General features: G+C 38.8%; 1 protein-coding gene across 4 annotated transcripts in view; it reads left to right on the top strand.

Annotated features, from left to right (window-relative positions):
* RNF212B (ring finger protein 212B) overlaps positions 1-23,181 on the top strand; it is a 52,933-nt gene that overhangs the window by 22,863 nt on the left and 6,889 nt on the right. For 3 of the 4 annotated variants that reach the window (XR_008698996.1, XM_055537042.1, XM_055537044.1), the window contains exons 1-11: positions 248-384; positions 1,924-2,024; positions 4,634-4,686; positions 5,161-5,235; positions 15,228-15,343; positions 15,965-16,025; positions 16,692-16,720; positions 17,687-17,733; positions 17,965-18,007; positions 18,162-18,222; positions 18,575-18,623. Coding sequence is in view for 3 of the 4 variants with exons in the window: in XM_055537042.1 (XP_055393017.1) it covers positions 1,925-2,024; positions 4,634-4,686; positions 5,161-5,235; positions 15,228-15,343; positions 15,965-16,025; positions 16,692-16,720; positions 17,687-17,733; positions 17,965-18,007; positions 18,162-18,222; positions 18,575-18,623 (634 nt within the window). In the remaining variant the exon portion in view is untranslated. Of the gene's footprint in view, positions 1-247; positions 385-1,923; positions 2,025-4,633; positions 4,687-5,160; positions 5,236-15,227; positions 15,344-15,964; positions 16,026-16,691; positions 16,721-17,686; positions 17,734-17,964; positions 18,008-18,161; positions 18,223-18,574; positions 18,624-23,181 lie in introns of those variants that run through there. The other variant, XM_055537043.1, reaches the window with a different exon arrangement.

Raw genomic sequence — 23,181 nt, 5'->3', positions numbered from 1 at the left:
CCACATTTTTCTACTGTGTTACGTCTACTTGAATATTATTAGGTTTGTTTTCACCTTTTTGTTTATGCAGTAGCACGTTTGGGATTCGACCATATTTCTTATCTTTTTCCAATTTTAAAAGACGTAGATTTTCCCGGAATCTACTTTCGTCTCTCGGGCCCCGCCCACTCCCGGGCCCCGCCCACTCCCGGGCCCCGCCCACTCCCGGGCCCCGCCCACTCCCGGGCCCCGCCCACGCCGCTCACACACCGTCGAGGGACACGCCCAGCTGCTTGTCTCTCGCTGGTGCCAGACTCTATTTTTTCCCGCCATTTCCAGCTCTTCTTGAGAGCTGGTTGATTTCGGTGAGATCCGAGGCCCTCCGGGATCACTGCGGTCAAACAGGTAGGGAATATAGTTTAAAAAAAGCTACTGGTAAATTTGAGCCTTTGCCAAATCTCCATCGCCCTTAGAAATAGGGCGAGTCTTACCCTCACAAACCCTGTTAACGGCTCTTCTTTGAAAGAGTTCATTTGGTCAACCCATTTGATTAAAATTCTTCTTGCTCCGCCTAACTGGGAGCATTATAACTGGGACCTTTCCAGTGGTTCTTTAGATTCACTTCTGGGAGAAGTTAGTGTTTCTGTGAGCAACAAATAGAAATCTGAAGTGCGTGCCTCTGTGTAATGTCTTTGCGTTGAAACGTTTGCATGCTCAGTCGCTCCAGTCGTGTCTGACTCTTTGTGACCGAATGGACTGTAGCTCGCCAGGCTCCTCTGTCCAAGGGATTCTCCAGGCAAGCACACTGGAGTTGTTTGTCGTGCCCTCCTCCAGAGGATCTCCCCGACCCAGGGATCGAACCGGTGTCTCTTTACAGATCCTGCATTAGCAGTCGGATTCTTTACCACTAGCGCCATCTGGGAAGCCCTATTGAAATACGTATTCAGTGTTTTTGTCTTGAATCTTGCCCTTGTGTGACAAAAATGTTAAAGTGTGGCGCAAACTAGCCAACATCCTTTGAGCAAATGTCTCCATAAACGACTTTATAACGTTTTTAAAGAAAAAACACAAGTGGGGAAAAAAATTTACCTTCTGTTTTGGTTTTTTCCCCCAATTTAATTTTAAATTAAAATCAAACCTGTTTCATTCTCGTAGTATATTCATGAAATTAAACATAAATTCATTAAATATATGAACTAATGACAGATCTGTATGTATCAGTTCTGTATTTTTAATGTCAGTTTCTTCATTTCAAATCTTGCTGTTCAATGAATATCAAATGCATCTTTTATTATTTTTTCAAATGCATCTTTTAAAAAAGGATGGGATTGGACAAAATGTTAAATGATTTTTAAGATCACTTTTAGATCTATGATTCTGAGGTTCTGTGGAATAGAAGAAAATGTAAACAATCTGAGACATCATTCAAAAACCATCTTTCTCTTAGATAAAATGTGTCCCAAGTGGTTAATATGTGATCTTCTATATTTTGTCCACTACCTCCTCCTTGCTCCATCTTGCTGTATCACAGGAAACTATTAGGAAATAAGAAGATGGTTCTTTTTTTTAAAGATTGTTTTTTCTAATTACAGATTAATACCTGAATTAATACAGAAAACTTAGAAAACAAAACGGTGTAAAGACAGCATATACATACAACAAATATCCATAATCTCACCATTCAAAAAAAAAATCATCACTGTCCTGTTACTTTTCTGAATATGTATACTTTTTAGAAAATGGCATTGCATACTCTGCAGTCCGCTTTTTTACACTTTAAAGATATATCTTACAACCAATTGAAATACTCCACAAAAATATGCCCATATTCCAATAAGTTAGCAGAAGCTGAGCAAGCATTAAGTAGATTTTGGAACAGCTATAATTATGTTATAGTAAATATAATTATGTTATGCCCAGAGTTGTTCTCTCTCTTTGCTGCAGAATGGATTGGTTTCACTGCAACCGATGTTTCCGAAAAGATGGGGCCCATTTCTTTGTCACCAACTGTGGCCATATTTTCTGTAAAAAATGTGTGATTCTGGGTGAGTGACTTAACTGTTTTCAGATTCAGGCAAAAATGTTTTAAACTCTAGAAATAATGATTAGCCATTTCTCTGTGTAACTTGGAATAAATACCACTTAGGAGGTCAAATGTGCTGTGAGTATAATAGGAAACTGTTGATTATGAAAATTGGAGGAATCCATTAACAAAGAATGATTTAGCAAATGGAATATCTATTATTTGAACATCAAAAGGTGCTTGTCCATGTTCTGAAGCCTGTAGCAGGGAAAGCCACAAAATTATCAGACTGACTAGAGAAAAGAGAGAAAAATAAAAATGATGACTAGAAATTGGGAAAGTGGTTGATGACAAGAGCCATTTCTAATGGAAAGTGGTATAGTCTGTCAAGTTAATTTGTTTAGAAATATTGACGATGATGATAGTGGTGGGTAATACCTTTGTGGTTTTCACGTGTCCTGATTTTGTTAGAAGGAAAGTTATGACCAACTAGATAGCATATTCAAAAGCAGAGACATTACTTTGCCAACAAAGGTCCATCTAGTCAAGGCTATGGTTTTTCCAGTGGTCGTGTATGGATATGAGAGTTGGACTGTGAAGAAAGCTGAGCACCGAAGAATTGATGCTTTTGAACTGTGGTGTTGGAGAAGACTCTTGAGAGTCCCTTGGACTGCAAGGACACCCAACCAGTCCATTCTAAAGGAGATCAGTCCTGGGTGTTCTTTGGAAGGAATGATGCTAAAGCTGAAACTCCAATACTTTGGCCACCTCATGCGAAGAGCTGACTCATTGGAAAAGAGTCTGATGCTGGGAGGGATTGGGGGCAGGAGGAGAAGGGGGTGACAGAGGATGAGATGACTGGATGGCATCACCGACTCAATGGACGTGAGTTTGGGTGAACTCCGGGAGTTGGTGATGGACAGGGAGGCCTGGCGTGCTGCAGTTCACGGGGTAGCAAAGAGTCGGACACGACTGAGTGACTGAACTGAACTGAACTAATTTTATATATCCTTAACACAACCCCAGGAGGTAATTATTAATAGACCCACTTTACAAGTAGGGAGCTGATTCAAAGAGGTGATTTGACCAAGTTCTTGTAACTGTTAAATCTTAGAAGTGGGACTTTAAGATATGTCTTTTTTTTTTTTTTTTTTTAAAGTGCTAAAAAACTTACAAGGTATGTATGTATTCTGGGTATGTAGGTCCAGAAGAGGGACTTAGGATGCTTTGATCAGGGAAAATTTCATGGAAGAAGTGCCACTTTGATAAAGTTTTGAGTAATAAATTGGAGTCTGCCAAGCGAATTAGGCAGGGAAGATAATTCTAGTTTAAAAGAACATCATGTATAAAGGAATATAGCATCATAAAACTTAGTACAGGGAAGTACACATGGTTGGGATTGGTAGAACATAAAAGAATAAGATGAGAAATGTGAGAGATGAGGCTAGAGAGGTAGACAGTGGCCAGATGATGGAAGGCTCTATCTACCAGGCTAAAGAACCTGAACTTTATCCTGCAGGTGATGGAGAGCTGTGGCAGTTTCTTTGTTTTGTCTTTTTCTTAAATAGAAGAATGGTTTGGATGTGCTAGCTGATTCTGGCAATAATACAGGAGGAAGACTGGGAAAACTTTATCCCCAAAGAAAAAGAGTCAGGTTAGCTCACCTCTGGAGAAGCTTTTTTGAGGTGTAAATCTCATGACCCTTTTAAGTTCTCTGCTAATGTGACAAAGCTATTACTATGCTAACAGCAGCTCACTTTGGAGCAGTTTGTCTCAGTGAAGCACATGTCATATGATGTTTTCTCCTGACATGGCATTTATCTTAATCAATAACCAGCACCACTACTAAAAATTCAACTTCAAAGGAAAATTAGGAATTTTAATTCTCAAATCTTTCATGTTGAGTCAATTAGACAATGAGGGTAGGAGAGCTCCAAAACGATATCCAGGAATACTAGCAAAGTGCAAACAGGGCAGGAATAATTGGAGAATTTCTTCAGGTACCCATTGTGTGCCTACTGTCAGGGAGATGGAATAAAAAAATAATAACTTAAAGTTGAGATCATTTGTACTCTTTCTGCTGCTGCTAAGTCACTTCAGTCGTGTCCGACTCTGTGCGACCCCATAGACGGCAGCCCACCAGGCCCCGTCGTCCCTGGGATTCTCCAGGCAAGAACACTAGAGTGGGTCGCAATTTCCTTCTCCAGTGCATGAAAGTGAAAAGGGAAAGTGAAGTCGCTCAGCCGTGTACCACTCTTCGCGACCCCACGGACTGCAGCCTACCAGGCTCCTCCATCCATGGGATTTTCCAGGCAAGAGTACAGTAAATGTACACCCCTCAATGACTGCTGGGAGGCAACTGTCCCTCATTTGTAGAAGAAAATTGGGAATTTATTAAAAAGGAATGGGTAGAGGTACAGAGTGAAAGCCTTACTTCTCATCAACATACAAGTTTGGAAACGCTGATTTCTGGCATGGTGCTCAAGTTGAGGTCCTTTTTTAGCACAGTGACATTCTGAATTCAGTAAGAGCCTCTTTTCACTAGCTAGCCCGCTTGACTTACCACATACTTTGGGAGAATCTTACTTCACACCCGTGAGAACCAAACATTTTTTTCCCTTTCCTCCCTAGAAAAATGTGCTGTTTGTGGAACTGCCTGCAAATATCTGGCTCTTTCTGATAATGTAAGTTTTTCCTTCTCTGTCACAATCTTATCCTGTTTCCTGGTGTATAGGAAGTATAAAAAGAATACAGAGACTATGAACTGAAAGTTGGGGGGAATTTCCTGTCAGTTCAGTGGTTAGGACTCAGTTCTTTCACTGCAGACCTGGGTTCAATCCTTGGTCAGGAAACTAAGATCACCAAGCTACACCATGCAGCCCCCAAAAAAGAAACAAAATGGGTAGATAACAATTGAGGTGGAAAAGGAGGTAAACAAGAGATAGAAGAATTATTTGTGGGTTTGTGGCTACTGCCACAGAAGTGTGAGGTAAGGAGGATTAAGACATACAGTCTACGTCTCCTGGTTCAGTAGTGATCACACTCTTACCTAGCACAGTAAAATTCTATCTGGTGCTTTAGAAAGGGTGGTACATCTTTAACCATATTTGCCAGTATTTTATTTCATTCCATTGTGATGTGTCTTATTCTCTTGATAGCTGAAACCTCAGGAGAAGATGTACTTCAGAAACCCTGTGGAGACTGCTTTGCAGTACTTTAGTCACATCTCTCAGGTATGAGAAATAACAGTGAAGACATTCTGATTTTCCAGGCAAGTTATAATTGCATCTTATTTCTTTTCCAAAGGTTCTCTTTAAACTGCATTCGTACATTTGTATACAGTGGGGAGAAATTGGCTGCCCTATTTGCTTTCTTCCCTGATAATACAAATCTCAACAATTAACTTTTTACTGACCTAGAATCTGTGATAGGCTGTAAAAAACACTATGTAGCTGAATCTTGTAGTTCCTAGTTCTATTAAGTCATTTTTGAGGGTAAAGATGCTTCTAGGCAGCTTCATTATCCTTCTGTGCAGATTTAGTGAATCTTCTAAAAATTGCTTTGAATATATAGGTCTGACCCTGTAGTGGACTTAGCAGCCTGGCTTTCAAAGTTTTGCTTATAGACCTAAGTTCAAAAGGGATTTCTTGTTCTCTATTCTTATTTTTCAATAACCTTTCTTAGTAATGCTTATATATTTAATTCTTAATTTAGTATTTATAATTAGTTGTCTGAACTTTAGAAGATATTTTTCTTTTCCTGATGCATGATATGTTGTCATGCTATTGACTCAGTCAGGAGCAATCGAGTTGTGGAAGGAGGTTAAGAGGAGACAGGACAGATTTGAGAGAGTTCCCAAATTGTAAAAATTTCGGTTTTTCACTTTCATTCTTTAGTTCTCCACCAAGATCATTTCATGGCCTCATGGGATTCTTATCTGGGCATGTTTCTTGAGATTTTATCACTATTTTTCTTCTCTGTTCTTCTCATTATTTTGAGAGTTATTCTTTTATTAAACATGAAGATGGTCCTTTGTCATGTTTGGCTGAAGAGAGTAGATGTCATTTTTCTTTGATGTCTCCCCTTTGATGTCATCAGTCCTGACTCTGGAGATGGAGGAAGGGAAATGAGGGCTTTCACGGCATCCTGTTTTTAGCTGCTTGGGTGAACCATCATATTTGAGATACTATTTAACATTATGAGGAGATAAAATCCAGCTGAGACTCAAGCAGAAATGTAAACAAGGTCACATGGACAGGAGAAAAAGCAGAGCTTTGGTTAATAACTAAACCAAGGATTAGTTAATGATCAGTAGAGAAATTATATGTAGTCTAAATTCTAACCTACCTAATCATGGGACCAATTACACATGGTCAAGTAATCAAGATAAAATACATGGAAAGGGTCAGTTAATCATCACTTTAGTGAAGTGCCAGTTTGGTAAAGTCAGCAAGGTCTGAAAATGTGTTTTCCTAATCTGTGAAGTTGAATAACTGATCCAAGTAATGTCTAGATTGTCTTTTGCTCACATTTTCTTTCCTCAGTCAGACTTTTACTGACTCATCTCAAATAGCAGCCCCAAGTGTACTTAGCCTGCTTTATTTTTCATTGGAAATCTTATCTCTAACATTTTATAATATATTTGTTATTGTCTGAATTCTGCTCTGCTTTCTCGTAGCATAATGTGTTCAAGGTTCATTCATGTAAAAATATTAGAACTTCATTAGTATTTCATTCCTTTCCATGACCAAGTAATACTATAGATGGATATACATTTCATGTATTCATTCATCAGTTGAGGTACATTTAATTTGTTTCCACCTTTTGATTATTATGAATAATGCCACTATGAACACATGTATACAAGTTTTTGTGTGGACATATATATTCATATCTCTTGGATGTATACATAGGAATTAAATCACTGGGTCAAATGGTAGTTCTGTGTTTAACTTTTGAAACTGCCAGACTGTTTTCCCAAGTGCTTGCCTATTTTACATTTTTACCAGCAGTGTGTAAGGATAGAATATGGAGACATATTCTAATCAACATTTGTTTTATCTGTCTTTTTTTATTATAATCATCCTAGTGGTATGAACTTGTATCGTGGTGTGGTTTTGATTTACATTTAGAATTGATGCTTTTGAACTGTGGTGCTGGAGAAGACTCTTGAGAGTCCCTTGGACTGCAAGGAGATCCAACCAGTCCATCCTAAAGGAGACCAGTCCTGGGTGTTCATTGGAAGGACTGATGCTGAGGCTGAAACTCCAATACTTTGGCCACCTCATGCGAAGAGTTGACTCATTGGAAAAGACCCTGATGCTGGGAGGGATTGGGGGCAGGAGGAGAGGGGGACGACAGAGGATGAGATGGCTGGATGGCATCACCCACTCGATGCACATGAGTTTAGGTGAACTCCGGGAGTTGGTGATGGATAGGGAGGCCTGGCGTGCTGCAATTCATGGGGTTGCAAAGAGTTGGACATGACTGAGCGACTGAACTGACTTACTGAACTGATGTTGAGCATCTTCTTGTGTATTTATGGGCTATTTATTTGTCATCTTTAAAGTGATGTCTATTCAGATACTTTGCCCTTGCCCATTTTTTTTAAAAGATTGTCTTTTTATTATTAGTTGTAAGGGTTCTTATATATTCTAGGTACTAGTCCTTATCCAGATACATGATTTGCAAACATTTTCTTCCATTTTGTTGGGCCCTTTCCACTTTAAAATTAAGAAATAAAATAGGGCTTCCCTGGTGGCTCAGTGGTAAAGAATCTGACTGCCAATGAAGGAGACTTGGGTTCGATCCCTGGTCCAGGAAGATCCCACATGCTGAGGAGCAGCTAAGCCCGTGTGCCGCAACCATTGAGCCTTTATTCTAGAGCCTGGGAACCACAACTACTGAGCCACAACTACTGAAGCCTGCTCTTTGCAACTAGAGAAAAGCCCGTGCAACAAGGAAGAATGAGCACAGTCAAATAAAAATTATTTTAAAAAAAGAAATAAAATAAATGTCTATTAAGTAAATTCAAATAGGCAGAACAGATAAGATGGGGTATCAGTAAAATAGGAAATAGAGAGAAGATATTGAGAGAAGAGGGAAAGAGGTAAATTCACAAAGAAAGACAAATTCAGAGCAAGAGGCATAAATGAAAATACAGAAAAAGACTTTTATTAGTTTAGTGTTGGGATAGACAAATATTTCTTGAAAGGTCAGTAAATATTTAGGCTTTGCAAGCCATGCAGTCTCTGTTGCAGCTACTCAACTCTGCTGTTATAGCATAGAAGCAGCCATAGGCAGTTTGTAAACAAATGGGCAGGACCATATTCTAGCAAAAGGCAAAGGAGAAAAGGAAAGATATACCTATTTGAATGCAGAGTTCCAAAGAATAGCAAGGAAAGGTAAGAAAGCCTTCCTCAGTGATCAATGCAAAGAAATAGAGAAAAATAATAGAACAGGAAAGAGTAGAGATCTCTTCAAGAAAACTAGAGATACCAAGGGAACATTTCATGCAAAGATGGGCACAATAAAGGACAGAAATGGTATGGACCTAACAGAAGCAGATGTTAAAAAGAGGTGGCAACAACATACAGAAGAACTATACAAAAAAGATCTGATCGATAGTTGCCTGACTTTGAAGTCTTATGTTTCGCTAACATACATAAATAACTACCATACAAGTTGTTTGAATAAAATCAAGACCCGATCTCATCAATAGACCAGACCAGTTTTCCATCCTTCACTTGAATTTAAACATTGAACAACTGAGATAATCAATGATGCCTTTGAAAAAAGGTTTTGTTTAGTCAAAGATTATTTTACCTGAAAAGAAAGAGTTTATCTGTCACCATATAAGACTTCTGAAACAGTATAGTTGAGTTCTTTGTCACTACTGAGCAGGTTGAGGAACTTAGGCCCCAGTGTAAGAGATAATATTGCTTTGATTACAGAGCAAATAATATTGTTTTGTTCAAACCAAAACTTAACTTTCTGACTGCACTGCACAGCATGTGGAATCTTAGTTCATCAACCAGGGATGGAACTCATGCCCCTTGAAGTGGAAGCATGGAGTCTTAACCACTTGACCACCAGGGAAGTCCCCTGCTTTTGATATGGAAGCATTTAGAAAAAAAAAATTTTTTTGCACCAATCTCTTTGAGCATCATAATTACTCTTGCAGTTACAAATCTGAACATTTAACTGCCTTTTCAAAACCCTTTAATGTCCTATCGCCTGTTTCCTTCCGACCCTTCAGAGTGACACCTAGTTCCCTTAAGATGGGGTTCCTCCAGATCTTCTCTCTCCAATGTCATCCACAGCTACCACTTCACATTTTATGTACCACATAAGTTCTTATGTAGGTTATTTATTACCTAACCTATAGGGTAGGTTTAGTTCTTTTATACACCATGTAGTGTATAACAGTTTTGTATCTCTGTGCCCGGAACACTTGACTTCCACACTAAAGTCACCTCTTAATTATTATTTCTATACTTTATACATACTTCTTCTGTTTTTCATATCACCTTTTGTTTTAGTTATTGATTCATACTTCTGAATGTCTCTTGTACAATATGGTGAAGAGCTACAAAAGTACAAGAGTTCATACTATCCCTCTTAGTATTTCCTATTCCTTGTATCCATCACTCTGCTTCACCAATTCTTAGCTCATGGCCAGTTTTCCTTTTTCTGGACAATCCCATCTCCTGCCACCCCATCTAGATTATTTTGAAGCCAAAGTCAGATATATTATTTCAATTTGTAAATATTTCAGAACCTGTCTCTAAAAGATAGGTACTCCTTTCTTAAATATAACCACGTCATGATAAAATAATTCCCTAATATTATCCATTAGTCAGTTAATATTCAATTTCCTCAGTGTCTCATAATTATTTTTTTTTTCAGTTTTATTTATTTATTTATTTTTTACTTTACAATATTGTATTGGTTTTGCCATATATTGACATGAATCTGCCACGGGTATACATGTGTTCCCCATCCTGAACCCCCCTCCCACCTCCCTACCCATCCCATCCCTCTGGGTCATCCCAGTGCACAGAGCCCTGAGCACCCTGTATCATGCATCAAACCTGGACTGGCAGTTTGTTTCACATATGATAATATACATGTTTCAATGCCATTCTCCCAAATCATCCCATCCTCGCCCTCTCCCACAGAGTCCAAAAGACTGTTCTTTACATCTGTGTCTCTTTTGCTGACTCACATATAGGGTTATCGTTACCATCTTTCTAAATTCCATATATATATGTGTTAGTATACTGTATTGGTGTTTTTCTTTCTGGCTTACTTCACTCTGTATAATAGGCTCCAGTTTCATCCACCTCATTAGAACTGATTCAAATGTATTCTTTTTAATGGCTGAGTAATACTCCATTGTGTATATGTACCACAGCTTTCTTATCCATTCATCTGCTGATGGACATCTAGGTTGCTTCCATGTCCTGGCTATTATAAACAGTGCTTCAGTGAACATTGGGGTACACATGTCTCTTTCAATTCTGGTTTCCTTGGTGTGTATGCCCAACAATAGGATTGCTGGGTCATATGGCAGTTCTATTTCCAGTTTTTTAAGGAATCTCCACACTGTTCTCCATAGTGGCTGTACTAGTTTGCATTCCCACCAACAGTGTAAGAGGGTTGCCTTTTCTCCACACCCTCTCCAGCATTTAGCGCTTGTAGATATATTCCTAAGTATTTTATTCTTTTCGTTGCAATGGTGAATGGAATTGTTTCCTTAATTTCTCTTTCTGTTTTCTCATTGTTAGTGTATAGGAATGCAAGGGATTTCTGTGTGTTGATTTTATATCCTGCAGCTTTACTATATTCATTGATTAGCTCTGGTAATTTTCTGGTGGAGTCTTTAGGGTTTTCTATGTAGAGGCTCATGTCATCTGCAAACAGTGAGAGTTTTACTTCTTCTTTTCCAATCTGGATTCCTTTTATTTCTTTTTCTGCTCTGATTGCTGTGGCCAAAACTTCCAAAACTATGTTGAATAGTAGTGATGAGAGTGGGAACCCTTGTCTTGTTTTTGACTTTAGGGGAAATGCTTTCAATTTTTCACCATTGAGGATAATGTTTGCTGTGGGTTTGTCATATATAGCTTTTATTATGTTGAGGTATGTTCCTTCTATTCCTGCTTTCTGGAGGGTTTTTATCATAAATGAATGTTGAATTTTGTCAAAGGCTTTCTCTGCATCTATTGAGATAATCATATGTTTTTGTATTTCAATTTGTTAATGTGGTGTATTACATTGATTGATTTGTGGATCTTGAAGAATCTATGCATCCCTGGGATAAAGCTCAATTGGTCATGATGTATGATCTTTTTAATATGTTGTTGGATTCTGTTTGCTAGAATTTTGTTAAGGATTTTTGCATCTATGTTCATCAGTGATATTGGCCTGTAGTTTTCTTTTTTTGTGTGGCATTTTTGTCAGGTTTTGGTATTAGGGTGATGGTGGCCTCATAGAATGAGTTTGGAAGTTTACCTCAGTGTCTCATAATTATTTTAAAACTTTTAATTGGTTTCAATGAACTCTATATAACTGAGTTGACTATTTTGTCTCTTAAGGTTATTTTATACTGTAAGTTTCCTCTCGTTTCTTTTTTACTATTGTTGAAGAAAATGGTCTTTTGTGCTGTAAGGCTGTTCATAGCATGGATTTTGCACACTGTATCTACCTGGAGTCATTTAATATGTTTGTTTGTGCTCTATATTTTCTCTAAGTTAATAGTTATTTAGGCTTAATCAGAATCATTAAAGTTGAGGGGAGGGGATGAGACAAGACTACTTACAGCAGTGCTGTGTTCTACCAAGAGGTATGTAATGATTTTCTGTCTCTCATTTTGTGTGATGGTAGAAATTGATGAACTTTACATTGATTCATTAGTTCACTGAGTTGCAAGATGCTGATATTTTAATTCTGTCGTCTCATTTTTTTTTAGCTGAATACTTGGAAAGGATAAATTTACATTTCTCAACTATATGATTACCTTAAGATATAATTCAAACTTATGGGAATTCCCTGGTGGTCTGTTGGTTAAATTCTGAGCTTATACTGCAGGGGAAACTAAGGTCTAACATGCCACATGGCATGGCCAAAAAACAACAACAACAACACCACCTAAGACCTGTAGGTATTAAGGAACAAGGGAGTCAATTTCACCAAAGATGGATAAGGGAAACTAATAAATTTTGAGTACCTAAGATAGATAGTGAATTTACCAATTTTTTTTATATGAAAGTGAAAGTTGCTTAGTCGTGTTCGATTCTTTGCAACCCATGGACTACAGAGTCCATGGGATTCTCCTTGCCAGAATACTGGGATCTTCCCAACCCAGGGTTTGAACCTGGGTCTCCTGCATTGCGGGCAGATTCTTTACCAGCTCAGTCACCAGGGAAACCCAAGAATATTGGAGTGAGTAGCCTATCCCTTCTCCAGCGGATCTTCCTGACCCAGGAATCGAACCAGGGTCTCCCACATTGCAGGTGGATTGTTTACCAGCTGAGCTAAATTTATTTATTTGGCTGAGCCCAGGAGAAGGCACTGGCAACCCACTCCAGTATTCTTGCCTGGCAAATCGCATGGACGGAGGAGCCTAGTAGGCTGCAGTCCATGGGGTCGCTAAGGACTGAGTGACTTCACTTTTGCTTTTTACTTTCCTGCATTGGAGAAGGAAATGGCAACCCACTCTAGTATTCTTGCCTGGAGAATCCCAGGGATGGCAGAGCCTGGTGGGCTGCTGTCTATGGGGTCGCACAGAGTCGGACACGACTGAAGTGACTTAGCAGCAGCAGCAGCAGCAGCAGTCTTAGTTGTGGCTCTTCGGATCTTTGATCTTCGTTGTGACATGCAAACTCTAAGTTGTGGCATGTGAAATCTAGTTCCCTCACCGGGGATTGAACCTGGGCTCCTTGCATTAGAAACGTGAAGTCTTAGCCACTGGACCAGCAGGGAAGTCCCTACCAATGCTTTTAAAGTAAATTTTTTAAACTTAGCAACTCTTGTACAAATATTCAAAGCATTAAAATTGCATGGGAATATAAATCTTCAACTAAAAAAAAAAATGACATTTAAAAGTAAAAATTAGGGAAGCCATTATTTAGCATGCACACACACACACACACACACACACACAAAGCTGGTCAAGCTACTATTCATTTCCAAAATACATTTTATGAGACAAAATGCAATTTTCAATTAAGGCAATAATATGCACACCCACATTGAATCATATGTCTTATCTTAAGAAACCAATGAGCTCACCTTTACTTCTGTATGGTGACTCTCTCAGTATCTTTCAGTGGTTTCTTCCTTACTTTTTCCAGCCTCTTGGCATTAACTGGATCTAATTCAGAACTGAAATTTAAAAAATACTCTACAGTAAACAAAAATTATGTCCCATGTTATCAATTCTAAAAGGAGTGGGAATCCAGAGCATGAGAAGACCATGATGCCTTTACCTGGTCCTAATATGAAGACACAGGAAAGGAATCTGAGTATTAAAGTAGGTAGTTCCATGCATTGTTCCAAGGAAATAAACAATATTTAACACTTGGCTTTATACAGTGTTTAATGTTATCAACAGAACTACTTTTGTTACTATCTGCTCTGTTATTATATGAATAAAATTATCCCAACTATAAACAAGTAGGCAAAACTTGTCCTAAAGAATCTATAACCTTCGTATGAGGCTGAAGGATTTGAATGAGACAGAATAATGAATTTGCTCACATTTGAGATTTGTAAAATACTGAGATTCATTACTGAGTTTAGAATCTCCTTTAGTAGATATATTTGAAATAGATCAAACATTTGTACTCTAGCTTTGGGAAAAATCACTTGTTCTCTCCTCTAATTTTTTTTACTGATGGTTGTTTACTGAGTGATCTTTCTTTCTCTTGGAATGGTCAGATCTGAGGTTTGGGTGTTAGTTTTTTTGGGTAAGTATGTGAAGCAGGCCTACTTAGCCCTAGGCAAAAGGTTCCCCCAATAGTCTAGTCTTGTCCCCTGGAATTCCACAGTAGGGGAGGGTCTGTTCCCCCTTCACACAGGACTAGGGGAGGAGTAACCCGTCTAGAGAAAGACTTGGGCTTTCTTGGCCCAAGCCTGATGGCTAACAATTTTATCAGAAACTGATCCCAAGAGTAGGTTAGGATGTTTGGGGTACTGTCTTTTGGCTATATATTATATCTACCTGTAGTATCTATTTCTTCCTAATCCTTTGCCGTTTTAGATGACTCTCAGGAGTGAGTGCCTTTTTTTCTGCTTCTGCGTTATTCAAATTTTCTAAACTGAATATGTTTTTACTTTTATTGGAAATAATAACAATTTCAAAAATAGACTACAGTGAGTTCTTGTCTATATAGAATTAGTTTAGTTTGTTTTTGAGTAGAAAATTGAGTCTGGAGACTGTATAGATTCGGAAATAGAATTCTTTAGTAAGGTAGCAAAAGCAATTTGCAAATTAGACGAGAATGAAAAGTTTATGGCCAAAACTACCAGCTCTAGGAAGGAACTCAGACAAAGGGTTTATGGCTTGAATAGGTAGGAAACAGATGAGACATAAATACTGCTGTGTATTCAAAAGTACAGCCTGACAAAGCTAAAACGCTTTCTAAATATTAACTTTTGATCTGATTCAGTAATCCCATGATGGGCACATCAGTACATCAAATGGTGAATGAAAACAAAAGGTAAAATTATTTGCCATGCCCAGAAATAATATTCAGGAAAAGTCATCTCCGTCTGTGTCTCTTTGCCGTCTACTGTAGCAGTATAAACAGCCTGGAAGTATCTCTATGTATCTTAGGGAAAGTAAATTGGTTACCAGTGCTCTCCAGTATCTAGGAATGTGGAAGCTGAGTCCAAACTAATTGTAAACAAGTAAGGTCAGAACCAATTCTAAACTTGGAAACTTTTTTTGTTGTTAGTTGTCACGCTTCTTGCTCATGATGAATGGTTATATTTTAAAAGGGTTTATCTGTGTCAGTATTCTCATTAAGATATTAGGAAGGTGTTATTCTGGAAATATAAAGCTTTGGCTTTCCCTAGTTTTGGGGAATCTCGAATTAGGTCAGATGCTCCAGAAGAAAACAATCAGTAATAGAGTATGAATTGAAGAATTCCTGTTTGTTGCTGGAAGTAAGGGGAAAGGAGTTATGAGGTTGTATGTCAAAGGCCTGTTTTTCCCTAGTAGGTGTGGAGTTTCCAGAAGAAACAAACAGATCTCCTCATCGCCTTTTATAAGCACAGAATTACAGAGTTAGAAGCAGCCATGCAGGAGTCACAGCAAACACTGACCAACCAGGACAAGTAAGTGACAAATCGGGTCACCCAAGAGCCCTTTCCAGAGAAGCTAGAGCCTGTATATCCTTATGGTTCCAAAGCCTGAACATTGCTTCATGTGTGTTTATGTTTGTCTTGGGTAAGTTCAGTACAGAATTTTGTTCCCTCAGTCTCCATTTTCTTTTTCTCTTTCTTCCCTCTTTATAGCTTTCCTCTTTTACTTCCATCTGTCAAAAACTGCTTCTTCAGAGAAATCAGACATGGCTTTTTCACAGTAATAATGATGGGAGATAGCATTTAAAATGTTACGTGTAGGAGGATGTGTTTTGGAAGTCTTAAGCTAAAAGATGGAATCCCTGACAGAAATGTTCAGACATCTTCAGGCCAGGGGTGCATGTGGAGAAGAGATGCAATTCTGTATAAAAGACTCTGAAACCATACCAAATGATGCTTATTTTCTCCACCTGGTTCTTCTCACCACCAAAACCCTGCCATTGCTGACCTGAATCACTAGGTCTCTGTCAGAATTATCTTGTATAGTGGCAAACATCTCTCTGGAAGCATTAACTAGATTTGATGGTAATAAAAACCAGGAATTTTTTTATTCCACTGACCTGCTGAAGCTCACCGTTTCCATCTTTTGCCTAGAGAGCTGTCAGTCTTAAGGAAAGAGAATGGAGAACTGAAGAAATTTCAAGCCATCATGAAGGTGAATAAAATAGATTTTCCATACTATTATTTTCTCCTCTATTTTGCCCATCTGTCTAGCTGACTGAATAGGATAGTTTTCCATGGCAGGTATTAATTGATAATGTTTGTAAAATAAACATAACTGTAGTAAATGGACAAGGCCACAGAAGACCTTGAAGGGATGAGAGGACAAAATTTAGCACAGTGGTAACCCATCTCGAACATCAGTGAATCATGACATGGCACATGGGGAAGCTCTTTTACAGAAGAGTTATCTGTTGTAACTTAAAATTTCTCTTCAAGAATCCCAAGGCACTCAAGACCCTTCTTCTCCATCAAACTCTATTTCCTAGACATTTCTCTCTTCCCAATAGTGTTCTTTGTGTTTATATAGCGTGCCTTTTGATCTTACTCTTATATTTTCCTTTCTCTCTCCATAGATTCTCTATATTTCTCCATGTATATCAGTCTTCAGGATTCCCAATGTGTTTTTGTGAAGAGAGACTAAAATTTTCTTCCCCTAAAGCTAAGTGTTTTTAAGGAAACACTGCAGCTGTTTTCTTCTATTGGAAATCTTAGTAACCACAACTAGAAGACATTGCAGCTTAGTTATCTGACAAGTAAGATCCATTGATGGGGACTCTTGAGCTAAAGCTTCCTTCACCCCCATTTTTTTCACCTACAGGAATCTCCAAGTTGGTACCAAGGAAGCAGGTCAGTTTTATCAGGCGCCATAGCTTCCCTCTTTGAAACTATCAATCCTTTCTTGACACTTGGCTCTAACTCTTATGTGGGCTCTGAGGTGGAGGAAATGGTTTATGGATTTATCTTTCACTTCTCCATGAAAGAGTTACTCACTGAAAAGCACTGATGTAAAATCTTGAATGCAGTGCTCACCCTTGACCGTCATCTTACGAAATTCTACTCATCCTTCAAAATTCAACTCATGTGTCATTTCCTCTGTCAAGACTACTAGGCAGAGTTAGATGTTCTATTATTCATTTGTTCAATAAATATTCATTAATTGCCTATTGTTTGTGATGTACTGTGTTAGGTGCTGGATGTACATCACCAGTTTTTCTAATTATAAATGTCTGTACCCTACCAATCATTAAATATTTTTAGTATCAGCTCTGTATTGATGGATTAAAAAAGCATGGCTGTTGATTCACAGAAGCTAAACTCTAATGTTCTAGCATACTCTGTACTTCTAATACACCCATTATTACATTTAACATTGCTTTTTTAATTGTCTCTACCACTAAGCCTCTCAAAAATAGAAACCACATTCTAGTTATCTTTGTAACCTCAGGATCTAAGATACATGAGCACTAAATAAATGCTTGTGGATAGATGGAAGAGGGGATGGAGGGAGTGAGGGAATGGTGGGTGTGTAAATGGGTGGATAGATGTACATAAAGTTGAGAGTATCTGGTAAAGCACTAAGGGAAGGATGAAAGGACTTCAGAACTTCTATTACTGGGAATAGAGAAGTGGAGAAGATTTCATTTAGGGAATTGGAGAGCCAAGGAGATCCATATGGAAAACTTGCTTCCACTATGCTCAGGGAGGAGGCTATTATTTTTATAAATAAATGGTGTGATTGATCCTCTAAGGTGGCAGGCACTAAGTTCTGCTTACAGAGATTAGAACTGCCTTTGTTTTTTTTCTTCCTTGCAGGTTAAACACACCTCGACCAGTGGGCATCACTTCTCCATCTCAGTCAGGTAGAGACCGTGTTTTGCCCAAATATAACCGTGAGATAAATGAATATCCTTTTTCATAAACTATGAACCATAAGGAAGATAATTTCCTCTCAGAAAGTATAATGTGATTTTCCTATTATGTATGATATGGAAAGGCCAAACTCGCAGATACTGACTTGCAACAGACAGGCTAGGCAAAACAGGGCACACCATTAATGGCAACTTTTCATCCTCCGTTTTATTCCCTTTTAGTTACTCCACGACCCATTTCTCAGCATAGTAGCCAAGTGGTCAGGTGAGTAGAAAGCTACACAGAAACATTAAAACTGTTGGGAGAAGATGGAAGATGAAAGAAATGCCTAGATGTGGCTGAGATAGGGACTGAGGAGACTTTATAAAAGTTTAATACCAGCTTTATTTGCTTTTCGTTTTTGTTTCACTTCATACAGTCGGTCCTCCTCAGTGGAGTCTACCCCTTATAGAATGGCTGGCTTTAGTAACTTGGGACAAGTAAGTAATGTTTACATTGTCTTTCCAGACTGAGATTTCTAATGCTAAATGGAAGCCAAGATTAAAGCAAGAATATTAAACTGATTGGTTTTGGCATGAATTGTCTTTCTTTTGGCAATGCAGACCTGATATTAGAAGCAGACCTGATTCATAGCTTGGAATGAATAGAGGTGAAAATAGTGGGCCACATTAACAGTGTCCATCATGTTCATTTTGGAAGGATTAAAATGTGGGTCTTTCTTGGACCTGTGTACTACCCACTCTGGGAGAACAACATATTCTTCAATGTATACGTAGCATGAAATATGGAAGCCAGAGAATCAGGATATATTTCCTGTTATTTTTCCCTCAGGGAGCCAGAGGTCTTCAGGGAAGGAGCACTCCAAGGGATTCTTTTACTGGTAAGGGGGAGAAAAAAGTTTTAAGAAACCAACATATTCTGTAAAACTACCAGCAGATTTCGGGTTTTCTATGCATAATATAATGCCATTTTACTTCCTTTTTCTCTATACAGTGATCCCAGGTATCCAGACACTACTTTTGAATAATATTTCTGTTCTCAAACTGATAAGGAGAAAATTGAAACTTGAGTAATAGGAAGTCTTTGAAACCCTCTGGTCAGGAGATAGAACTTCTGAGTAATTGACTTCGGTTTTTTTTAATTGCCACAAGATGGCAGTAGAAGTTAGATCTAAAAGAAGATTAACTAGATATCAATTATGTTAGCCTGAAGAGTATCTGGCTTCTTCAATTCAGTTCAGTTCAGTTGCTCAGTCATGTCCGACTCTTTGAGACTCCATGAACTGCAGCACACCAGGCCTCCCTGTCCATCACCAACTCCCGGAGTCTACCCAAACCCATGTCCATTGAGTTGGTGATACCATCCAACCATCTCCTCCTCTGTCATCCCCTTCTCCTCCTGCCCTCAATCTTTCCCAGCATCGGGGTCTTTTCCAATGAATCAGCTCTTCACATCAGGTGGCCAAAGTATTGGAGTTTCAGCTTCAACATCAGTCCTTCCAATGAACACCCAGGAATGATCTTCCTTACGATGGACTGGTTGGATCTCTCAAGGATCTCTCAAGAGTCTTCTCCAACACCACAGTTCAAAACCATCAGTTCTTCGGCGCTCAGCTTTCTTTATAGTCCAACTCTCACATCCATACATGACTACTGGAAAAACAGTAGCCTTGACTAGACTATGTCTCTGCTTTTTAATATGCTGTCTAGGTTGGTCATAGGTTGGTCATAACTTTCCTTCCAAGGAGTAAGTGTCTTTTAATTTCATGGCTACAATCGCCATCTTCAGTAATTTTGGAGCCCCTCAAAAATAAACTCAGCCACTGTTTCCACTGTTTCCCCATCTATTTGCCATGAAGTGACGGGACCTGATACCATGATCTTAGTTTTCTGAATGTTGAGCTTTAAGCCAACTTTTTCACTCTCCTCTTTCACTTTCATCCAGAGGCTTTTTAGTTCTTCTTCACTTTTTGCCATAAGGGTGGTGTCATCTGCATATCTGAGGTTATTGATATTTCTCCCGGCAATCTTGATTCCAGCCTGTGCTTCTTCCAGCCCAGCGTTTCTCATGATGTACTCTGCATAGAAGTTAAATAAGCAGGGTGACAATATACAGCCTTGACATACTCCTTTTCCTATTTGGAACCAGTCTGCTGTTCCATGTTCAGTTCTAACTGTTGCTTCCTGACCTGCATACAGGTTTCTCAAGAGGCAGGTCAGATGGTCTGGTATTCCCATCTCTTTCAGAATTTTCGACAGTTTATTGTGATTCACACAGTCAAAGGCTTTGGCATAGTCAATAAAGCAGAAATAGATATTTTTCTGAAACTCTCTTGCTTTTTCGATGATCCAGCGGATGTTGGCAATTTGGTCTCTGGTTCCTCTGCCTTTTCGAAAACCAGCTTGAACATCTGGAAGTTCACGGTTAACGTATTGCTGAAGTGTGGCTTGGAGAATTTTGAGCATTACTTTACTAGTGTGTGAGATGAGTGCAATTGTGCGGTAGTTTGAGCATTCTTTGGCATTGCCTTTCTTTGGGATTGGAATGAAAACTGACCTTTTCCAGTCCTGTGGCCACTGCTGAGTTTTCCAAATTTGCTGGCATATTGGGTGCAGCATTTTCCCAGCATCATCTTTTAGGATTTGAAATAGCTCAACTGCAATTCCATCACCTCCACTAGCTTTGTTCATAGTGATGCTTCCTAAGGCCCACTTGACTTCACATGCCAGGATGTCTGGCTCTAGATGAGTGATCACACCAACGTGATTATCTGGGATTATCTGGTAACGATCTTTTTTGTACAGTTCTTCTGTGTATTCTTGCCACCTCTTCTTAATATCTTCTGCTTCTGTTAGGTCCATACCTTTTCTGTCCTTTATCGAGCCCATCTTTGCATGAAATGTTCCCTTCGTATCTCTAATTTTCTTGAAGAGATCTCTAGTCTTTCCCATTCTATTGTTTCCCTCTATTTTCATTGATTGCTGAGGAAGGCTTTCTTATCTCTCCTTACTATTCTCTGGAACTCCACATTCAAATGGGTATATCTTTTCTTTTCTCCTTTGGTTTTGCTTTTTTTCATAGCTATTTGTAAGGCCTCCTCAGACAGCCATTTTGCTTTTTTGCATTTCTTTTTCTTGGAGATGGTCTTGATCCCTGTCTCCTGTACAACGTCACGAACCTCAGTCCATAGTTCATCAGGCACTCTGTCTATCAGATCTAGTCCCTTAAATCTATTTCACACTTCCACTGTATAATCATAAGGGATTTGTTTTAGGTCATACCTAAATGGTCTAGTGGTTTTCCCCACTTTCTTCAATTTAAGTATGAATTTGGCAATAAGGAGTTCATAATCTGAGCTACAGTCAGCTCCCGGTCTTGTTTTTGCTGACTGTATAGAGCTTCTCTATCTTTGGGTGCAAAGAATATAATCAATCTGATTTCAGTGTTGGCTATCTGGTGATGTCCATGTATAGAGTCTTCTCCTGTGTTTTTGGAAGAGGGTGTTTGCTATGACCAGTGCGTTCTCTTGGCAAAACTCTATTAGCCTTTGCCCTGCTTCATTCTGTACTCCAAAGCTAAATTTGCCTGTTACTCCAGGTGTTTCTTGACTTCCTACTTTCGCATTCCAGTCCCTTATAATGAAAAGGACATCTTTTTTGGGTGTTAGTTGTAAAGGTCTTGTAGGTCTTCATAAAACCGTTCAACTTCAGCTTCTTCAGTGTTACTGGTTGGGGCATAGACTTGGATTACCGTGATATTGAATGGTTTGCTTTTGAAATGAACAGAGATCATTCTGTCGTTTCGGAGATTGCATCCAACTACTGCATTTCAGAGTCTTTTGTTGACTATGATGGCTACTCCATTTCTTCTAAGGGATTCCTGCCCACAGTAGTAGAGATATATATAGGTCATCTGAGTTAAATTCACCCATTCTAGTCCATTTTAGTTTGCTGATTCCCAGAATGTCGACATTCACTCTTGCCATCCTCTGTTTGACCACTTCCAATTTGCCTTGATTCATGGACCTAACGTTCCAGGTTCCTATACAATATTGCTCTTTACAGCATCGGACCTTGCTTCTATCACCAGTCACATCCACAACTGGATATTGTTTTTGCTTTGGCTCCATCCCTTCATTCTTTCTGGAGTTATTTCTCCACTGATCTCCAGTAGCATATTGGGCACCTACTGACCTTGGGAATTCCTCTTTCAGTATCCTATCTTTTTGCCTTTTCATACTGTTCATGGGGTTCTCAAGGCAAGAATACTGAAGTGGTTTGCCATTCCCTTCTCCAGTGGACCACATTCTGTCAGACCTCTCCACCATGACCCGGCTGTCTTGGGTGGTCCCACACGGCCTGGCTTAGTTTCATTGAGTTAGACAAGGCTGTGGTCCATGTGATCAGACATAAAAATATTGCAGAGAAGAAATACTCTGCAAAACTCCAACTTAATTTCTTGTCTCTTTCCCCTTAGAACTAGTATTCTTACTACTGTTTTTTAAGACATTAGTCAGTCCATAGAGAATACTTAGCAGAGAGGATTTCCCTTTCTTTCCCAAGAGGCAATTTTTAAATTCACAGATCTCTTCCTGAAATAGCCATTTTTGAAATTCACCAAATAGTCTTCCTCTGATTCTTTCATACTCACCCCTTTGAAGAGTAGGTGTTTTAGCCTATTTCTGTCAAGTTAGTAATACTCTCTTTTATTCCTGATTTTAGTTATTTAAGGCTATCTTTTTTTCTTGGACAACCTGGCTAAAGATTAGTCAAATGTTTTAAACAACTCTAAGAGGGAAGTTTTAAAAATTTGTTATTGAACTATAGTTGATTTATAATATCATGTAAGTTTGAGGTTTACAGCACAGCGATATATGTATATGTATTTCAGATTCTTTTCCATTTAGGTTATTGTATAATATGAGTATAGTCCCCTGTGCTATACAGTAGGTCCTTGTTGGTAATCTATTTTAACTAACTATACATAGGAAAATCCATGGACGGAGGAGCCTGGTGGGCTGCAGTCCATGGGGTCGCTAAGAGTCAGACACGACTGAGCGACTTCACTTTCACTTTTAACTTTCATGCATTGGAGAAGGAAATGGCAACCCACTCCAGTGTTCTTTCCTGGAGAATCCAAGGGACAGGGAAGCCTGGTGGGCTGCCGTCTATGGGGTCACACAGAGTCAGACACGAATGAAACAACTTAGCAGCAGCAGCAGTATACATAGTAGTGTGTATATGTTAGTCCCAGCCTCCTAATTTATCCCTTCCATTACCCCCCCAGGATTAGTGAATTTTGTTGATTGTTTCAAAGAACCAACTTTTGGTTGTCTTGATTTTTCTCTATTATTTTTCTATTCTCTATTTCCTTGATTTCTGCTCTCATATTTTTCTTTCCTTCTGCTTTTGGGTTTAGTTCTTGTTTCTTAAAGTGGA

Source organism: Bubalus kerabau, chromosome 10 (genome assembly GCF_029407905.1).
Source record: "Bubalus kerabau isolate K-KA32 ecotype Philippines breed swamp buffalo chromosome 10, PCC_UOA_SB_1v2, whole genome shotgun sequence".
Lineage (NCBI taxonomy): Eukaryota > Metazoa > Chordata > Mammalia > Artiodactyla > Bovidae > Bubalus > Bubalus kerabau.
This window is presented reverse-complemented; position numbering and strand designations above follow the sequence as displayed.